The sequence below is a fragment of the Erpetoichthys calabaricus genome, chromosome 13, assembly GCF_900747795.2.
Source record: "Erpetoichthys calabaricus chromosome 13, fErpCal1.3, whole genome shotgun sequence".
In the NCBI taxonomy this organism is placed as follows: domain Eukaryota; kingdom Metazoa; phylum Chordata; class Cladistia; order Polypteriformes; family Polypteridae; genus Erpetoichthys; species Erpetoichthys calabaricus.
Genome location: NC_041406.2, coordinates 78,942,069 through 78,958,179, shown reverse-complemented (window position 1 = coordinate 78,958,179; position 16,111 = coordinate 78,942,069). Strand labels below are relative to the sequence as shown.

At 39.3% G+C, this 16,111-nt stretch overlaps 1 protein-coding gene across 1 annotated transcript in view; it reads left to right on the top strand.

Moving 5' to 3' along the window:
• Window positions 1-11,420, top strand: part of thsd7aa (thrombospondin, type I, domain containing 7Aa) — a 486,116-nt gene extending 474,696 nt beyond the window's left edge. The window contains exons 27-28 of the mRNA XM_028817154.2: window positions 3,867-3,954; window positions 7,715-11,420. Of these exons, the coding sequence (XP_028672987.1) occupies window positions 3,867-3,954; window positions 7,715-7,799 (173 nt within the window). The 3' untranslated portion in view covers window positions 7,800-11,420. The remainder of the gene's footprint in view (window positions 1-3,866; window positions 3,955-7,714) is intronic.
• Window positions 11,421-16,111: the final 4,691 nt, after the last annotated feature.

Here is a 16,111-nt window from a genome sequence, read left to right as displayed (position 1 = left end):
AGCCTGCCTAGCCACTGCCCTCGGATGAATATACATGATTGTCATGAAAATCTGTGGAAACTCTGGGCAGATAAACTGAACACAGCGAGACAGACAGATGTTCCACATCTTTAGTGAATGGTTTTTCTTTAACCACCACTGTTTTACACCATTGTATGCAGATACATCTGCTGTGTGACTTAGCAGTGATGGCTGGGTCTCTGTCCAAATGAATTGGTGCACCAAATCCATCAATTGTCAAGCAGTCATCCAAGCTGTTTCAATTCATCCAGGCCTCTGTGAAAGGCCAAAACACATGCATCTCTGTAATTGGTCTGAAAGTGTGCACACACTTGAAGTTCATCCAATTTATTGCAAAGCAACTGAACATTCTGCATTATAAAAGTCGGTAACCGTCGAACTCCATGCAGTTTGTTTCAGTCGAATACCACCTCTTTTTCCCCTTTTCGCTCTTCCCAAGGTAACGCAACTATTATAACAAGTTATAATTTTAATAACAGTGCTGAGATTCACTGAGAAATCGGGTGGTAGATATGTGAGTTCAGGTGAGTTCTACTGAAACAGGTACTCTCTGCTGTAGGAAATCCATGTAGGCTGATTAGTAGGGTTAGCTGGAAGACCCCAGGTTAATCCATCCGTCCATCCATCCATCCATTGTCCACCGCTTATCTGAAGTCGGGTCGTGGGGGCAGCAACCTAAGCAGGGAAGCCCAGACCTCCCTCTCCCCGGCCACCTCCTCCAGCTCCTCTGGGGGGACCCCGAGGCTTTCCCAGGCCAGCCGGGAGATATAATCCCTCCAGCATGTCCTAGGTCTGCCCCATGGCCTTCTCCCAGTGGGACATGCCCGGAACACCCCCCTAGGGAGGCGTCCGGGGGCATCCTGACCAGATGCCCGAACCACCTCAACTGACTCCTCTCAATGCGGAGGAGCAGCGACTCTACTCCGAGTCTCTCTTAGATAACTGAACTCCTCACCCTATCTCTAAGGGAAAGTCCAGCCACCCTGCAGAGAAAACTCATTTTGGCTGCTTGTATCCACCATCATCCTCTTTCGCTCACTACTCAAAGCTCGTGGCCATAGGTGAGGGTAGGAACGTAGATTGACTGGTAAATCGACAGCCTTGCCTTTTGGCTCAGCTCTCTCTTCACCACGATGGACCGTTGCAAAGCCCGTATTACTGCAGATGCCGCACCGATCCATCTGTCGACCATCTGTCGACCATTCTTCCTTCACTAGTGAACAAGACCCTGAGATACTTGAACTCCTCCACTTGGGGCAGTAATGTGTTCCCAACCAGGAGAGAGCATTCCACCCTTTTCCGGCAGAGAACCATGGCCTTGGATTTAGAGGTGCTGATTCTCATCCCCGCCACTTCACACTCGGCTGCAAAACGCTCTAGTGAGAGCTGGAGGTCACTGTCCGATGAAGCCAACAGAACCACATCATTCACAAATAGCAGAGACGAGATTCCGAGTTCACTGAACCAGACCCCCTCCGCTCCTTGGCTGCACCTAGAAATTCTGTCCATAAAACTTATGAGCAGAATCGGTGACAATGGGCAGCCTTGGCGGAGTCCAACCTCAACAGGAAATGAGTTCGACTTATTACCGCCAATGCAGACCAAGCTCCTGCTCCTCCTGTACAGGGTCTGAATGACTCGTAACAATGAGTCTTGTACCCCGTACTCTTGGAGCACACCCCACAGGATGCTTCGAGGGACACGGTCGAATGCCTTCTCCAAATCCACAAAACACATGTGTACTGGTTGAGCAAACTCCCATGCCCCCTCCAGGATCCTGGCCAGTGTGTAGAGCTGGTCCAGTGTTCCACGGCCGGGACGGAATCCTCATTGTTCCTCTTGAATCCAAGATTCAACTATCGACCAAACTCTCTTCCCCAGCACCCCTGAATAGACCTTACCGGGGAGGCTGAGGAGTGTGATCCCCCTATAGTTGTAGCACATCCTCCGGTCACCCTTCTTAAAAAGGGGGACCACCACCCCGGTTTGCCAATCCAGAGGCATTGCCCCCGATGTCCATGCGATGCTGCAGAGGCATGTCAACCAGGACAGCCCCACAACATCCAGAGCCATGAGGAACCCAGGGTGGACCTTGTCCACCTCAGGGGCTCCACCACCTTGGAGCTTTTTAACTACCTCAGTGACCTCGACCCCTGATATGGACGGCACTAAACCCCACCCCCCACCCCCCCCCCCACCCCCTGAGAGTCCTCCAGCTCTGCTTCCTCTAAGGAAGACATGCTGGGTGGGACTGAGAAGATCCTCGAAGTATTCCTTCCACCGGTCAATAACGTCTGGAATTGAAGTCAGCAGGGCCCTATCTCCACTGTACACATGAGTCGCTTGATGGTTCAACCCCAGGTTAAATGAAAATAAATCCAAAGAATAAAAATAAGAATAAACATTCTGAATTTGTTTACTTAGCTGCAACACTGTTAAGCATTGAAAAAAAGAAAAAGGATCAGGTACACACACACACATATACAAACACACACACACACACACACACACATATATATATATATATATATATATATATATATATATATATATATATATATATATATATATTGCATAGTTTTACTGTCAAATAAAGCAGAGTATGCAACACGTGTTTTGCCCTCATTTGGGCTCATCAGACATTTACACTCTACTGCTCCCCACTCGGGGAATCGAACTTCGGACGTCAGCATCAGAGACGAAGTCCCTTTACACTGCGACATGGCGTGTATTTCGTTTATTTGACAGCCTGTAGGTCCGGAGTAATTACATTCATTGCATTCACAGTCTGAGCCTCGACGACCTGAATTGTGTGGGTGGTTACCTACCATCGTGGTGGATGTTTGCCGAATGGCAGACCAGCCACACGCATTACCTGGTAGGTGGTAACCACCCACACAATTCAAATCGTCGAGACTCAGACTATGAATGCAGTGAGTATATATATATATATATATATATATATATATATAAAAGAAGAATGTAACAAAGGATTTAACAAAACACAACACAGAGCGAGATAATCCTGATGTAGCATATACTGTGTAAATATATATATATATATATATATGTATTATGAATTGCTGTATTATTTAGCTTTTCTACACAATTTTAAAAGCAGCAGAGTTTTAACATATTGGATAGATCATTTCCTTTCAGACTGTATCAGTCATTTTATGAAAACCATTAAGAAATGATCATTTTCAAGGGCAGAACAGAACACAGCTGATACTTCATGTGATGTGTGAGTTATCCGTGCAATGGAGTAGCCTCCTGCCTAGGGCTATTTCCCTGTTTTGCCCCACTGTGTGTTAATTTCCAAATGACAACAATCAAGAGCAACAATGACTGTATGCCCTGCAGAAACGACTCCCTATTTGGAATATTTGCTTTTTACAATTGCATTAAAAACAATGACATAGAAATCTAAAATAAGAAAATATTCTAACCTGTTTCTTAAATGAAATACAACCTATGTTTACTTTTGTTTAGCATCTGTTATATTTTGGATTTGCATAAGAAAAGTTTAATACATAACTTTAGCCATTTAGAACACTTTGATTGATTTTTTAGGTTTATTTTTTTATATTTCATCATAATTGTGCCACTCAGCATGCAACATTTTGCCACATTCTGGCTGCATGATTAGTTAAAGTAACTACTTTACCTAAAATGTCCTTGTCTACATTTCCCTTAGTTAAATAATAGTGACAATGAGTTTTTTTTTTATCCTATGCCGTGCCTATTGTTTACTCAGAATGCACTTTAAACCAGAGTTAAATTATCATTTACATAAAAGAATATGTGGAAAGCACAAGTTCCATAATAAACTGTTTTGCTTCTAGATGGCAAGCTGAAGACATGGGTTTATGGAGTAGCTGCTGGAGCATTTGTTCTGCTCATCTTTGTCGTCTCAATGATTTATCTAGCTTGGTAAGTTTTTTAGAATAAAAATCAATTTTTAAAGCATCATACTCATGTTTTTACATCTTTTATCAGCTGTATTGGTATTTTTTTTATCAACAGCTGATTACTATTTTCAAAATTAATGCATTTCTTAAAATATTTAATGACTATGCTCATTTAATTATTTTTTATTATAGGTGCACAGATTAATGCAGCTGGTAACACAAATGGCCAATAATATTAAGGCTCCAAGTTTAGTTCTGGACAGGATTATGTTCTCTGTGAAATCTATATGTTCATCATTTGTCCACATGGTTTCTACACTGTCCAATGTTTTGGTTCTATCTGCACTAGTTTCTCCAAATTGCCCAAGTGACTGTAACTGTTTATATATTAAGATTGATTGGCATACCACCCTGGGGAAATTAAATTGGCTGTATAAAACTTGGAATTGGATTAGACAGGTTTCAAAACAAAGCAATATTTCTATTAAAATTGATAAAATAAATAATAATATTTAGCATTAAATGGTGTATGGTAAAAATACCTACCTGGAAATTGTATTTTGTGATTATTTACACCTGCATTTGCTTTCCAAATCTGATATCAGTGGGTAAGAGTATTAAAATGTTTTTATACATTTTAGCATTCGTTAAAAATCAGGATGACAGTGCTGTAGAGTTGTGAGTGGAGTAATTACAGGTTAGGATCACTTCTTCACTTAAATAATGCTTTTTCGGCTGTCACAGAAGAGGTCACTCTCATTGCATTTCACTCTGCTGTGGTCCAGATTCTTAAAACATCACAAATTGTTCAACACAAACTAAGAAGTCATATACTACAGATAAAATATTAGGTACTGGGCACTCTAAAACTGTTTATATCAATAAGGCTTCTGTTTTCATCACTATTACTGTAAATCTTTCTTTATTTTTTAATTAAACAATCAAATGATTCCACTATTGCACATTTTTTTAAACAACTGTAAGTACAAGAAGCATCATTAATAAAAAGATAATTATATATACTGTACGCTGTATTATATATTTTTTCTTTTCTATATTTGTATTATTATACCCAAATATTTTTTTGATACAGGAATGGCAACATATTAGGTCGGGATGTTAGTAATGTAGCTCCTTTCCATTCACAGTTCTCGATATTTATCAGAATAAAGAACTCAGAAATACTGTATAAGTGATCAAACTCATTCTGAAAAGGTATAACTAAAGAACTGGTTGGATTGAATTTAAGTTTTAGCTGTACAGGTATTATTTATCCCTGCTATGCTAGGTTCTACTTCAACATAACCTTCCACTTCAGGATCTTTATGCAATCAAATTCAGAAATGACGCCAGTTTTGTAAAATCTAAGATTTTTCAATAATTTATAAAAATATTAAAAAACAAATAATTTTTAGACACACAGTACACACTACTTCACATGATGATAAAATAACAAAGAACATACCTTCACTTATTTTTTAGGAACCGTAGTACATCAGTTGAAGTGTGTTCTTTGTAAGTTATTCAGTTATAATTCAGTATGTATGATTTGTAACAAATCAGCAGCTTTAAAGAAAATTAAAAAGTAAAAAGTATGATTATTTATCCTTGAGCAGTATTAAATTATTACTGCAACTGGGTATTTAAAGGTCAATAAAAACACTTTCTTGATAATCTGCTCTTATTCAGTTTTTAAAAAGAGATTGATTAAACGATATGCTATCATTTTTCTAACTGTTTTGTATTGAACTAGGTGATGACAGAAATTTGAAGTATAATAGTATTGTCCCAGTTAAAATTAGAATATTCTGTTCATCCGAAAAGGGACTTTCTGATGTCAGACTGCAGACAGAGGTCTGAGCAAATACAAAGACACTCTAATATAATATCTTGAACTCATATTTCTTATGATACGATAAGTGAAAAATGATCAAAATGTAATTCTTTTGATGACTGCATTCAGTAAATAAGGGCAGCTTATTTTCCACCCATTTGACTAGAAAACCTTCCTGAATGATAAGTCAATGGAAGGAGTAACTGCTAGGGATCTGGTCCTGTTTTCAGCTGTAATGGGAAGGGGACCTTCTTCAAGGCATAAGGACAGAGGCACCAGATGATTTACTGACCTTACAGGGTTCTTACTTATGTGTATGGAAATAAAGAAAACTTATGAAGCAGGACCATCTCTTTTACTCCTAAACTTCACAAAATATTCCTGATGTTTTCTCTGACATATTCCCCTTACTATCACAACCCTAAATGTGCCCACATCCTTGCTGGTAGCTGCCTACAGCCGCCTCCATCTTCTTTCCCATCTGCTCTTACTTCTTTAGTTCACAGGCTTACATTTAAAGCAGCAGTCTGCTGCTCAGCTGAACTGACTCTTGCAATTTATTAGCTACAAATTTCCAAACTTTTAGCATGTGCCAATAAAAAAATACCAGTTGTAGTATTCTAAAATATATAATATTGGAACAAACTGCTGAATGACAGTTACTACTAACCTTCATAGTACAATTAATGATAAGTATATCTATATATATTTTTATACAGATACCACATAGGAGTTCTAGAGAGGAACCACCAATAAGTTGCATAAATATTTATAAATTGTAGGGTTTTGGTGGCTTCAAAGTGAGATATCTATCTCGGCAACCAAATATGTTTACTGTATGTCACATATGAAAAGTAATTTGGGTGTTATGTGTATACTAGTAACACTCGGATCCCTGGTCCTCAAAGCAAGGTGATGTTTGCGCCTCTCATGAAACACAGCATCCCTGGTCCTTCTGCTGTGGTTACTGCAATGTCCATCACTGTCATCTGATGTTGCCACAGGTCTTTTCCTGTCAAACCGGCCACGTGCTCAATGGATCCAAAGGTCAATAATGTGGTGAAGAAAGTCCACGCACAGTTCTTTGGTTGTATGTGACATTCTGTTGCACTTGGAGTGTATGACTAGTGCTTGTGATGAAAGCAATCAGTCGGCCTGTGCAATGAGCTTCTCTATGAGCTTCACTGTCTCCAGAGTTGGCCACGGCCCTTTTCCTGTCAGGCACAACACAAGTCCATGTCACTGCTTAGTGAGAGGCACCCAGATGTGTTGCTGCTTGCTGTGAGAAGGACCCTAAGCTAAATTTCGTGGCTGAGTCATATGACATAAGCTATCGATGGAGACCAAGACTAAGGTTCTGGGCTCTGGGGTAGTGTGATAGACAGACAACCCTTAATATTTTATATATATAGCTTGAAATCTTGAGAATTATCTTGACACAGAAAGGAAGCCATCAATCAAAGATGCTACACTTTTTGCAGTTTTCTACCAAAGGTTGAACTAAAGTAAAATAATATAATTTAATTGGCTGTTATAATTTTGTCCTGTTGATGTACACTCCATTATTGTATATCAAATACTTCTAATGTTCTTTCCACATTAAGGACAATATACTGTAACAATTGGGCAAATTAATGTTTTACGAATCTGGTCCTAAATGTCTTGCTGTAGTGCCCCATAAGACTGGGCTGCTGAACTATAAACCATGCAATTCTCATCCATATCATTTGAACATACAATATAAGGTAGCGGTTTGAAATAAACATTTTAGTTGCACCAACCTGCTAGAAAAAAATGGCTTGGGATACTTAAGTTTTGGTTTATTTATTTATTTATTTATTTATTTAAAGATAAACCATCGCTATGCATTTTTCCTTTTGATTATCAATTTACAAATTTGTTTTCTTTTTAAAAGGCACTAACACATGTTCTTTTCCTCTGTGTACAGCAAAAAGCCAAAGAAACCACAGAGAAGACAAAACAATAGGCTTAAACCACTGACCTTGGCCTATGATGGAGATGCTGACATGTAGGAATCTTCTGAAAAAATCCCTTTGGAATGGAAATCCAGTCTGTACACAATACTGCTGTATAAAGAAATGGCCTGTTTTCACTGGGGTTGAAAATTGTGTTGAATTTACAGAAAATATTTGGGAAGAATGATAATACATTCAAAACGAGAACATGGAATGTCAAGTCATGGAAGCAAATGTTCCAAAGAACATTTCCACAAATGCACATTTTGACTAATCCAAGGTCAATTCTAGACTATTCTAATTAACGGTAAAGACGAACATTAATGATTCCATTTTGAGACACAAGAGCCTTTGCAAATTTTACAGACCGAATGGAAATCTGCCTTTGCTTTAAAACTGTTTCTTTTCTCGCTATACTGTTTTCTTCTTAAAGGAACTGCAGCAGGGAAAAAGACATACTGCAACTGGGCAGTATTCGGAAAGCACAAAGAATACCTCCGTACCTTTAAAATGTTGCCAACTTTAAACCTACGGAGAATCTCCTTTGTGCAAAAAGATTTGAGGACCCCATAGGAAAGAAAAGTTGCCAAAATGTACTATATACTGTAGAAGAAAGAATCCACCTTGGAGGACTGACCTTGTTACTCTGAAGTTTCCATACATTTCCACAATGGTTACCTTAAAAGAAAGGAAGACGACTCTTAAAACAAGATGTTTTACTTCCAGGCTTTGGAATATGTTTATCATCTTTATTTATACTGCACCATGCATTTTGACTGTCTTAACCCTGCCGGACTCCTGCCTGCATCCTTTTATTACATTTCAGGCACATTTTTGCACTATATTAGTGCAGCATGATATGCACTTATATCTAGTATTGCCATAGAAAACTGCCTCTTTCAATGCAGGATGATGTAGCGTCTTGTGCTAGAAAATGTAAAATAGACTTTACCCAGAAGAAACAAGCCAATATTTATCTATGATTCAACAAGTAGCGTTCAGGTCTTTTAGGTGACTGGATACAGATCAGTGGATATATGTATATACTGTAATTTCTCTTGTCACAACAGCAATTTTGTAAATCAATAACCTTTGTGGACTGTACAGTTGCAGTATTATAATTGTCTAGATTTTGCCCAATTGAATTTATAGCTATTTCATGATTTCTTACACTGTCATAATGAAAACTGTTTACAGTTTGTTGCTTTATATTTCTTTTCTATGCCATTGAAGGTTTGAATGATCTAATGGTCCTTAATGAGACAGACTCATTATTCTGAAGACTTATCATGCTAGAGTAATACAACATAAAATAAATAAATACTGTGTAATTACGACAGCAAAAAATAATATTTACTGTTCTTAATTTATATTAATTTAGGCTTCTGCCTTATGTAGTATTTTCTCCTTTCCATAGATGAAAGAAAATAATGTAACCAAATGCCTTGTTAAATCTTCTGAAAAGCTGAATTCAAAACGACTACACATTTGAAATTTATTTTTAATAAGAGTGAATCATACATCCATTTTTTAGCCTTTTTCTCTTTATAAACATGATCAAAAATATTTTCCAGTTTACCAACAAAATTACTAAGGTAAATTTAGAGTGTGATTCAAATGTGAGCGGTATACAAGGTACAATTTCGATTAATGTCACATCTATGGAAGAAAACTATAACCTTTTATTAAGTTGAGATAAACATATAATATGATGTATCCAATGCAAATAGTCAGAAATACTGGAAATCAATTGAAAAAAAGTAATATTATTCTTCACAGAAAAAAGACTATCAATCTGCAATCTTCCCACCACATTGAAACTTTCTTTTTACAGTATGTTGAGAGTTTGAAAGCAGATTCATATTAGAGAAATGAAAGATTTACATTGAGGCACAATAATCAAAAGATATATGCTCTTCGATTTCAAGTTAACAACGTTTTATAAAAGTTGGCTCATTTTTTTTAGAAGAGCTGCAACAATCTAACAAAATATGACCAGACCTTGAGCTAGGTGTAACTGTTGTTGTAAGAATCTACAAAATTGTTATAACATAGCATAACAAAATATTCTGAAACTCAGTAATGCAAAATGAGGATCACAAGGGGTGGATCGACAAGAAATAGCCCTGGACAGGGCATATACTGTACACACAAATACACACATGCACTCTCACACAAAGTAAAATTACAAGCTGCAATTAACATAATATGCATCTTTGAGGATATGGAAAGAAACCTAGAGTACCTTGAGAAAATCCTCACGAAAAACGGAGAACAAACAGCATAGGATTCAAACCCAGAACAGTGGATCTGTGAGCCTTAAGAAGTCTCCTCTGTGCCCACACATACTATGTACTACTTATATATGTTGATTTATGAGGGGGAAAAAAACATACTGTATATAAGTAAATATTAGGTTAGGTGCAAAAGTAGAAGAACTAAACTTCCATTTTCAGGCCACTTGACCTACAGCACTAGTTCTCAGAGTCTGCCTTCCAGAACATGTGTTTTCTGATTTTAATTCTAACAGGTTTCCTAACCTTGACTTTAATTTGATTGGTTTAATTAACCAGGTGATGACTTCTATATTTCTGCAGATTTCAACATGTATCAATATATCATATATAAGTGTGTGCTGTTGTCATTTTTATTGATTTGCTTTTTCATTTTAATTCACTTTGGTGAACATGTTATTCTCTAAGTTATTTTAATTATTTAAAATGTGTTAATTTTCAGACTAATAACACCTTTGGTGTTGTGTTCAGACCAGGCTTCACTTTCCATAGTAACAGTCACTGAGATGTTTTACTTCTGGATCATCCTGATGGTCTACTTCCTGTGGGCTGTGTCCAGTACACCTACCTCCTCAAAAACAGCACATTATTTGGTTCCACTCACGTTTTGGGTTCCTTCCTAGACTAAAAAGCTACTGTCAACATTATAAATTCAGATATAGATGCAAATTGCTGTATTTCCTAAAGGATTCAGTGCCACTTGCAGCTAGAAGCTTATCAACAACAGGCTGCTTTAGGATGCATATATATGTATATACTGAAAATAACAAGAGAGCAAACTCTTAACTGAAGAATTAAGCAGAGGAAATCGATAGTTTGTATGAAGCATAAATTTTTGTTAAATTCTTAAAAGTGTGTTAAGTTTAACTGATGGGTCAAATGAGTATCCAACCAATCAAGAAGCAAAGAAATAACATATTTAATTCAGATAGGAGTTCAGGTACATGCAGCAACTGACCTTATAAAATAACTGATTGGAACAAGGAACAACTTCTTTTGCAGTTTGGAAATAGTCTTAATTAAGTCAACAGTACAGTAAATTCCCATTTCTGATGCTACTCTTTCAACTCCGTTTATAAGCTGCAATATTTCTGAAGGTAATCAAGATTGACCATTTTGTTACAGTAGGTAAGGTGGCAGCTGTACAAAGAATGTTTACTTTTTTATTTGTAAATAACCTGTGTATTGTATTTTTATTTTATAAATTATGTATATTTCTTTTGTAATGCACAAAATGTTTAGTATAAACCTCAGAAAGTGTGTGTATACTGTTGCTCAGCTTTGGTCAGTTCATACAGATGACATGAAAAGACAAACTATCCAGGTTTAATGTTATTTGTATGTAACTGATAAAGTGCTGTTAATAAACTAAGAAAATATCATACATCTTGAATCTTAATGTTTTTATTAATGGCTTGATGACTTCCATCATTATTAAAGTATACCATCGGTCACAAAAATTTTAGAAGTGTCGACATGCAAAGTGAAACTCTTGTTTGATTTCTTTTGTGTGTATTGGTGTGTGTGTGAGACCAGTTGATCTATACGATAAAAAGGCAAAAATGAGCATTGAAAGTTGTTATGAGTCCTATACGAATGTAGCAACAGGGAGCTACTGTAATATCAGGTTCAGTAGGTTTATTATCTACAATTTAATGATTGAAGGCAATGCTAATGCACTTTAAGAGCAAGTAATTATTTATAGAAAGTTAAACAGCAGCATTGCAACAGACTACGTATTAATGCAAGTATAAACACAACGAGAGGACTATTTTACTTTTCTCAGATTATCATGAACTAACTGGGAATATAGTATTAAAAATGAAATGTCACTGTCGCTTAGTGAACAGCACTTCATCTTCAGCTCTTGATGTTAATGTGCACAAGCATTGTCTTCACTCATTATATCTCTGATAAGAGACCTAGTGAACCATACAGTAGCTTCGGCAGCGACTTACTGGACCATTCATATAGGCTAAATATGAGATAATAATGTTCACAAGGAAATGCAGTTGCTTACATGAACTCAAATAATTCTCATTCTGTTTGTGTTATGGACATTCTGCACTTGCCTTATTTTAATACTCTCCCAAAAAAAAAATTTAAAACAGAAGAAAATCAAAACTAACACATAATATTATGAAAATAGATCTGTATGCTCTATCTCTTTTCTTTAATATTTGTCAAGTATCATGCAGTAAAATCATTTCAGCATTCAAAGCCTTTAATGTGAAATTGTAGTTCTTTGAAAATATTTTACGTTGCTAGTCAATCAGTATGCGGTTTTTAAATATCACTTCTACGGTACTCTTAATATTGAAGCCAACACAATACAGTCATATGCTAATTTAGTGTGCCAATCAAGTAAATTAAATAAAGTTTTAGAAGTCCAAATTTGTTTAAAAGTATTGTTTTAATATAATTGTTTACTTGGCTATTGTGAGGGATGGCTGACAACCCCAGGCTGCTAGATGGAGTCCTCCCTGCAACATGGAGGTGCCCCGAATTCCCGCAGGGCATCATGGACAATGGAGTTCAACTTCACAGCTCTGCTGGATACCGTGGGGGTCGCCAGGGGACACTGCAGGGAGGCACAAGTGTTTCTATTATAGCCCGGGCTGAAGAAAAGAAGAGTTTTCATCTGACCCGGAAGTGCTATGGAATCACATGAACTGAAGGACAGAAGCACTTCTGGGTCAACGACTATAAAAAAGACCGTGGGAAACCCAGCAGACCGAGCCGGTATTGGGAGGAAGTACGACAGAGCTGCTGGGTGGAGTGGAGGATTTGAGTATTGTATTGATTTATTGATTATTATTGTGTATTGTGGGAGTGGAGGTGCTTTGTGCACATTTTTGTTATAATAAATTAATTACTGGGAATTTTACCTGGTGTTTGGACGTGTTGTCTGTGGGTTTGGAGGTGTGACAGCACCCCCTACTGTCACAGTGGCATAGCCAGCAGAATTCTCTGGCCGTCTGTTTGGCAGAGAACCTGAAAAAGAAAAAAATTCTGTGCACAGAACCCAAAAGACAGTGCCACGACACGCAGGAAAACACCAAGCCCATTCACCAGACCGTCATGGGGAAGAAGAGGACAAAGCAGAGCGGCAGCACATGTGGAGGTCAATCGCTCAGTGTTGCCTGCACTCAGGCCGAGACTCGGAGCGGCTACGCATATTGGGAGAAGCTTCCGGATGATGATGACTACAACGAGGTATGTGCTGGGGATGAGTTTGAGAACATTTTTAAAATAACACATTTTGTCCCGTGCTCATACCTCATAGAAGATCATCCGGAGGTTCTGTGGGATGCTGGAGATAATCCCGAAGACAGTAGTGCGCTCACACCTGAGCATACGAGCAAGGAGGACTTCCGCATGCAGTGTGCCGACAGGGGACACGTGACCTACCCTGAGGGATTCTGGGAAGGAGAAGGTCTGCGTCCTGCTGCGTTCTGCTTCACCCAAGAAATGATGGATTTGGACTTTCCAAAGGGGAAGGGGTAGGCGAGCGAAGCATCGTTCACCCCATGCAAAGGTAAGGGGGTCCAGGAAATGACTGATCGGTCCGTCGATAAATTGAAACAGGCAGATCTCAGTCAGCCAAAGTTGGCACCGCGGACTTCCGGAGAAAACTCCAAATCCCAGCAGCCTTTGCGAAACCCCACAGAGCATGTGCCAGAAGCGGGCGTGCTCATTGGCTCACGGCCGAGAAGTAGGGCTGATGATGACTCGAGCCTACCTCTGGCCGATTTAAATAATAATATGGATGTGCAGGAGCTAGAAAAATTACTCCAGCCCATACAAAGTTTCTTACAGGTAGTGACAACCATTAAGAAGATCGTCGAGGAACTGGGAGCAGCAGCCGAAGCGCCTTTTAAAAGGCTGGATGATTATCTGCAGCGGTTTGATTGCGAGCCTCCCGTATTGATTAATTCGGTGGTACAGGTAAGGGTTACCGGTACCGTTAATGAAAGAGGGATGCAGAGTGAAACAGGCCAGCGATTAATCAATAGCGGGTGCCAAGTAACCTCGAGCCCTACAAAAGAGTTTGGAATGATGACTGAGTGTTCGGGGGAAGGATCGATCTGTCTGGAGCAGCTGAATAGTGCTGCCTTCCAGAGCGATGCGATCCAAAAGACACCGACACCGGTCATCTGTAAATCAAAAGGGGTTCAAACAGCAAAGGGTCTCTCTCTTGTACATAGAGAGACTCAAGACTGTGGACAAGCCCCAGATTAAAAAGGAGATCCCAAAAGAGAAACGGGGGTCTCCTGATAAAATAGAGCGTGGAGCTGTGAGCTCATGTGCGGCGGTGGACCCCTCCTTAGTGCATAAAGGGCCGGAGCAAGAGTTTCCGAACTGTTTTCACTCTCGCAGGGGGAGATTAGCAGGAGGATGGCGGCTGTACTATTAATGCTGCCGGCCAGGCCATATGTGGCGAAATTGTCCCAGGAGAACCGGAGAGGAAGGAAAGCATTTGTATAGTGTCTCCCCACGGTTCTCCTCTAATTGTTTTACAGGACGATTCACGGACCGGCCACAGCAAATACCTCCTGGAGGAAGACGACCCTAACAGGGCTGGACGCTACGCCCCACTATGCTTCGCTCTGGGGGGGGAACTGTGAGGGATGGCCAGCAGTTTATCCCGGCCAACAACCCCAGGCCGCTAGATGGAGTTTTCCCTGCAACATGGAGGTGCTCCGAATTCCCGCAGGGCAGCATGGACAATAGAGTTCAGCTTCACAGCCCTGCTGGATACTGTGGGGGCTGCCAGGGGATGCTGCAGGGAAGCACAAGTGTTTCTATTATAGCCCGAAAGTACTACCTCATCACGGGGACGGAAGAAATGAAGTACTTCTGGACTGAAGAAACGAAGAGTTTTCATCTGACCCGGAAGTGCTATGGAATCACATGGACTGAAGGACAGAAGCACTTCCGGGTCGACGACTATAAAAAGGACTGTGGGAAACCCAGTAGACCGAGCCGGAGTTGGGAGGAAGTGCGACAGAGCAGCTGGGTGGAGTGGAGGATTTGAGTATTGCATTGTTTATTGATTATTATTGTGTATTGTGGGAGTGGAGGTGCTTTGTGCACATTTTTGTTAAAATAAATTCTTTATTGGGAATTTTACCTGGTGTTTGGGCATATTGTCTGCGGGTTTGGAGGTGCGACAGCACCCCCTACTGTCACACTATGTAAACTTACATTAAGTATGACCTGTGAAATAAAACAAAAGTTACAGTTAAATTTCAGAAGTGACTAAACTTTCTAAATATTGCAGACAAACTTCTCCATTGCTTTTCATTATTTTTTCATCTATACTAATTAATAAAAGGCAAAGCCCTCACTGACTGACTGACTGACTGACTCAGCACTAATTCTGCAACTTCCCGTGTAGGTGGAAGGCTGAAATTTGGCAGGCTGATTCCTTACAGCTTACTTACAAAAGATAGGTAGGTTTCATTTCGAAATTCAACGCGTAATGGTCATAACTGGAACCTCTTTTTTCACAATATACTGTAATGGACGGCAGCTCGATGGCCGTGGGAGGAAGAGTTGAGTGTCACGTCATCACGCCTCCCACGTAATCACGTGAAAAGACTGTGAACGCAGTAGGGAGAAATGAAGGAGGAGCCGCAAACAGCGAAGAACAAAAAATTCATTAAACAATTGAGAAGGGAGCGAAACAATAAGAAGCGAGCGAGTAAAGCATACAAGCATCTTCATAAGGGAAACAAAGCACGGTGTAAAACGTAAGTTTAAATTAAGTTTATAGAAACGCTCCTGCTGCGGATTGCAATAACATATTCGCGAGATAAAAGAACGCAGTAGGGAGAAATGAAGGATGAGCCGCAAACAGCGAAGAACAAAAAATTCATTAAACAATTGAGAAGGGAGCGAAACAATAAGAAGCGAGCAAGTGAAGCATACAAGCATCTTCATAAGGGAAAAAAGCACGGTGTAAAACGTAAGTTTAAATTAAGTTTATAGAAACGCTCCCGCTGCGGATTGCAATAACATATTCGCGAGATAAAAGTTTAATGAGAAGACACGAGGTATAAACGAACCACA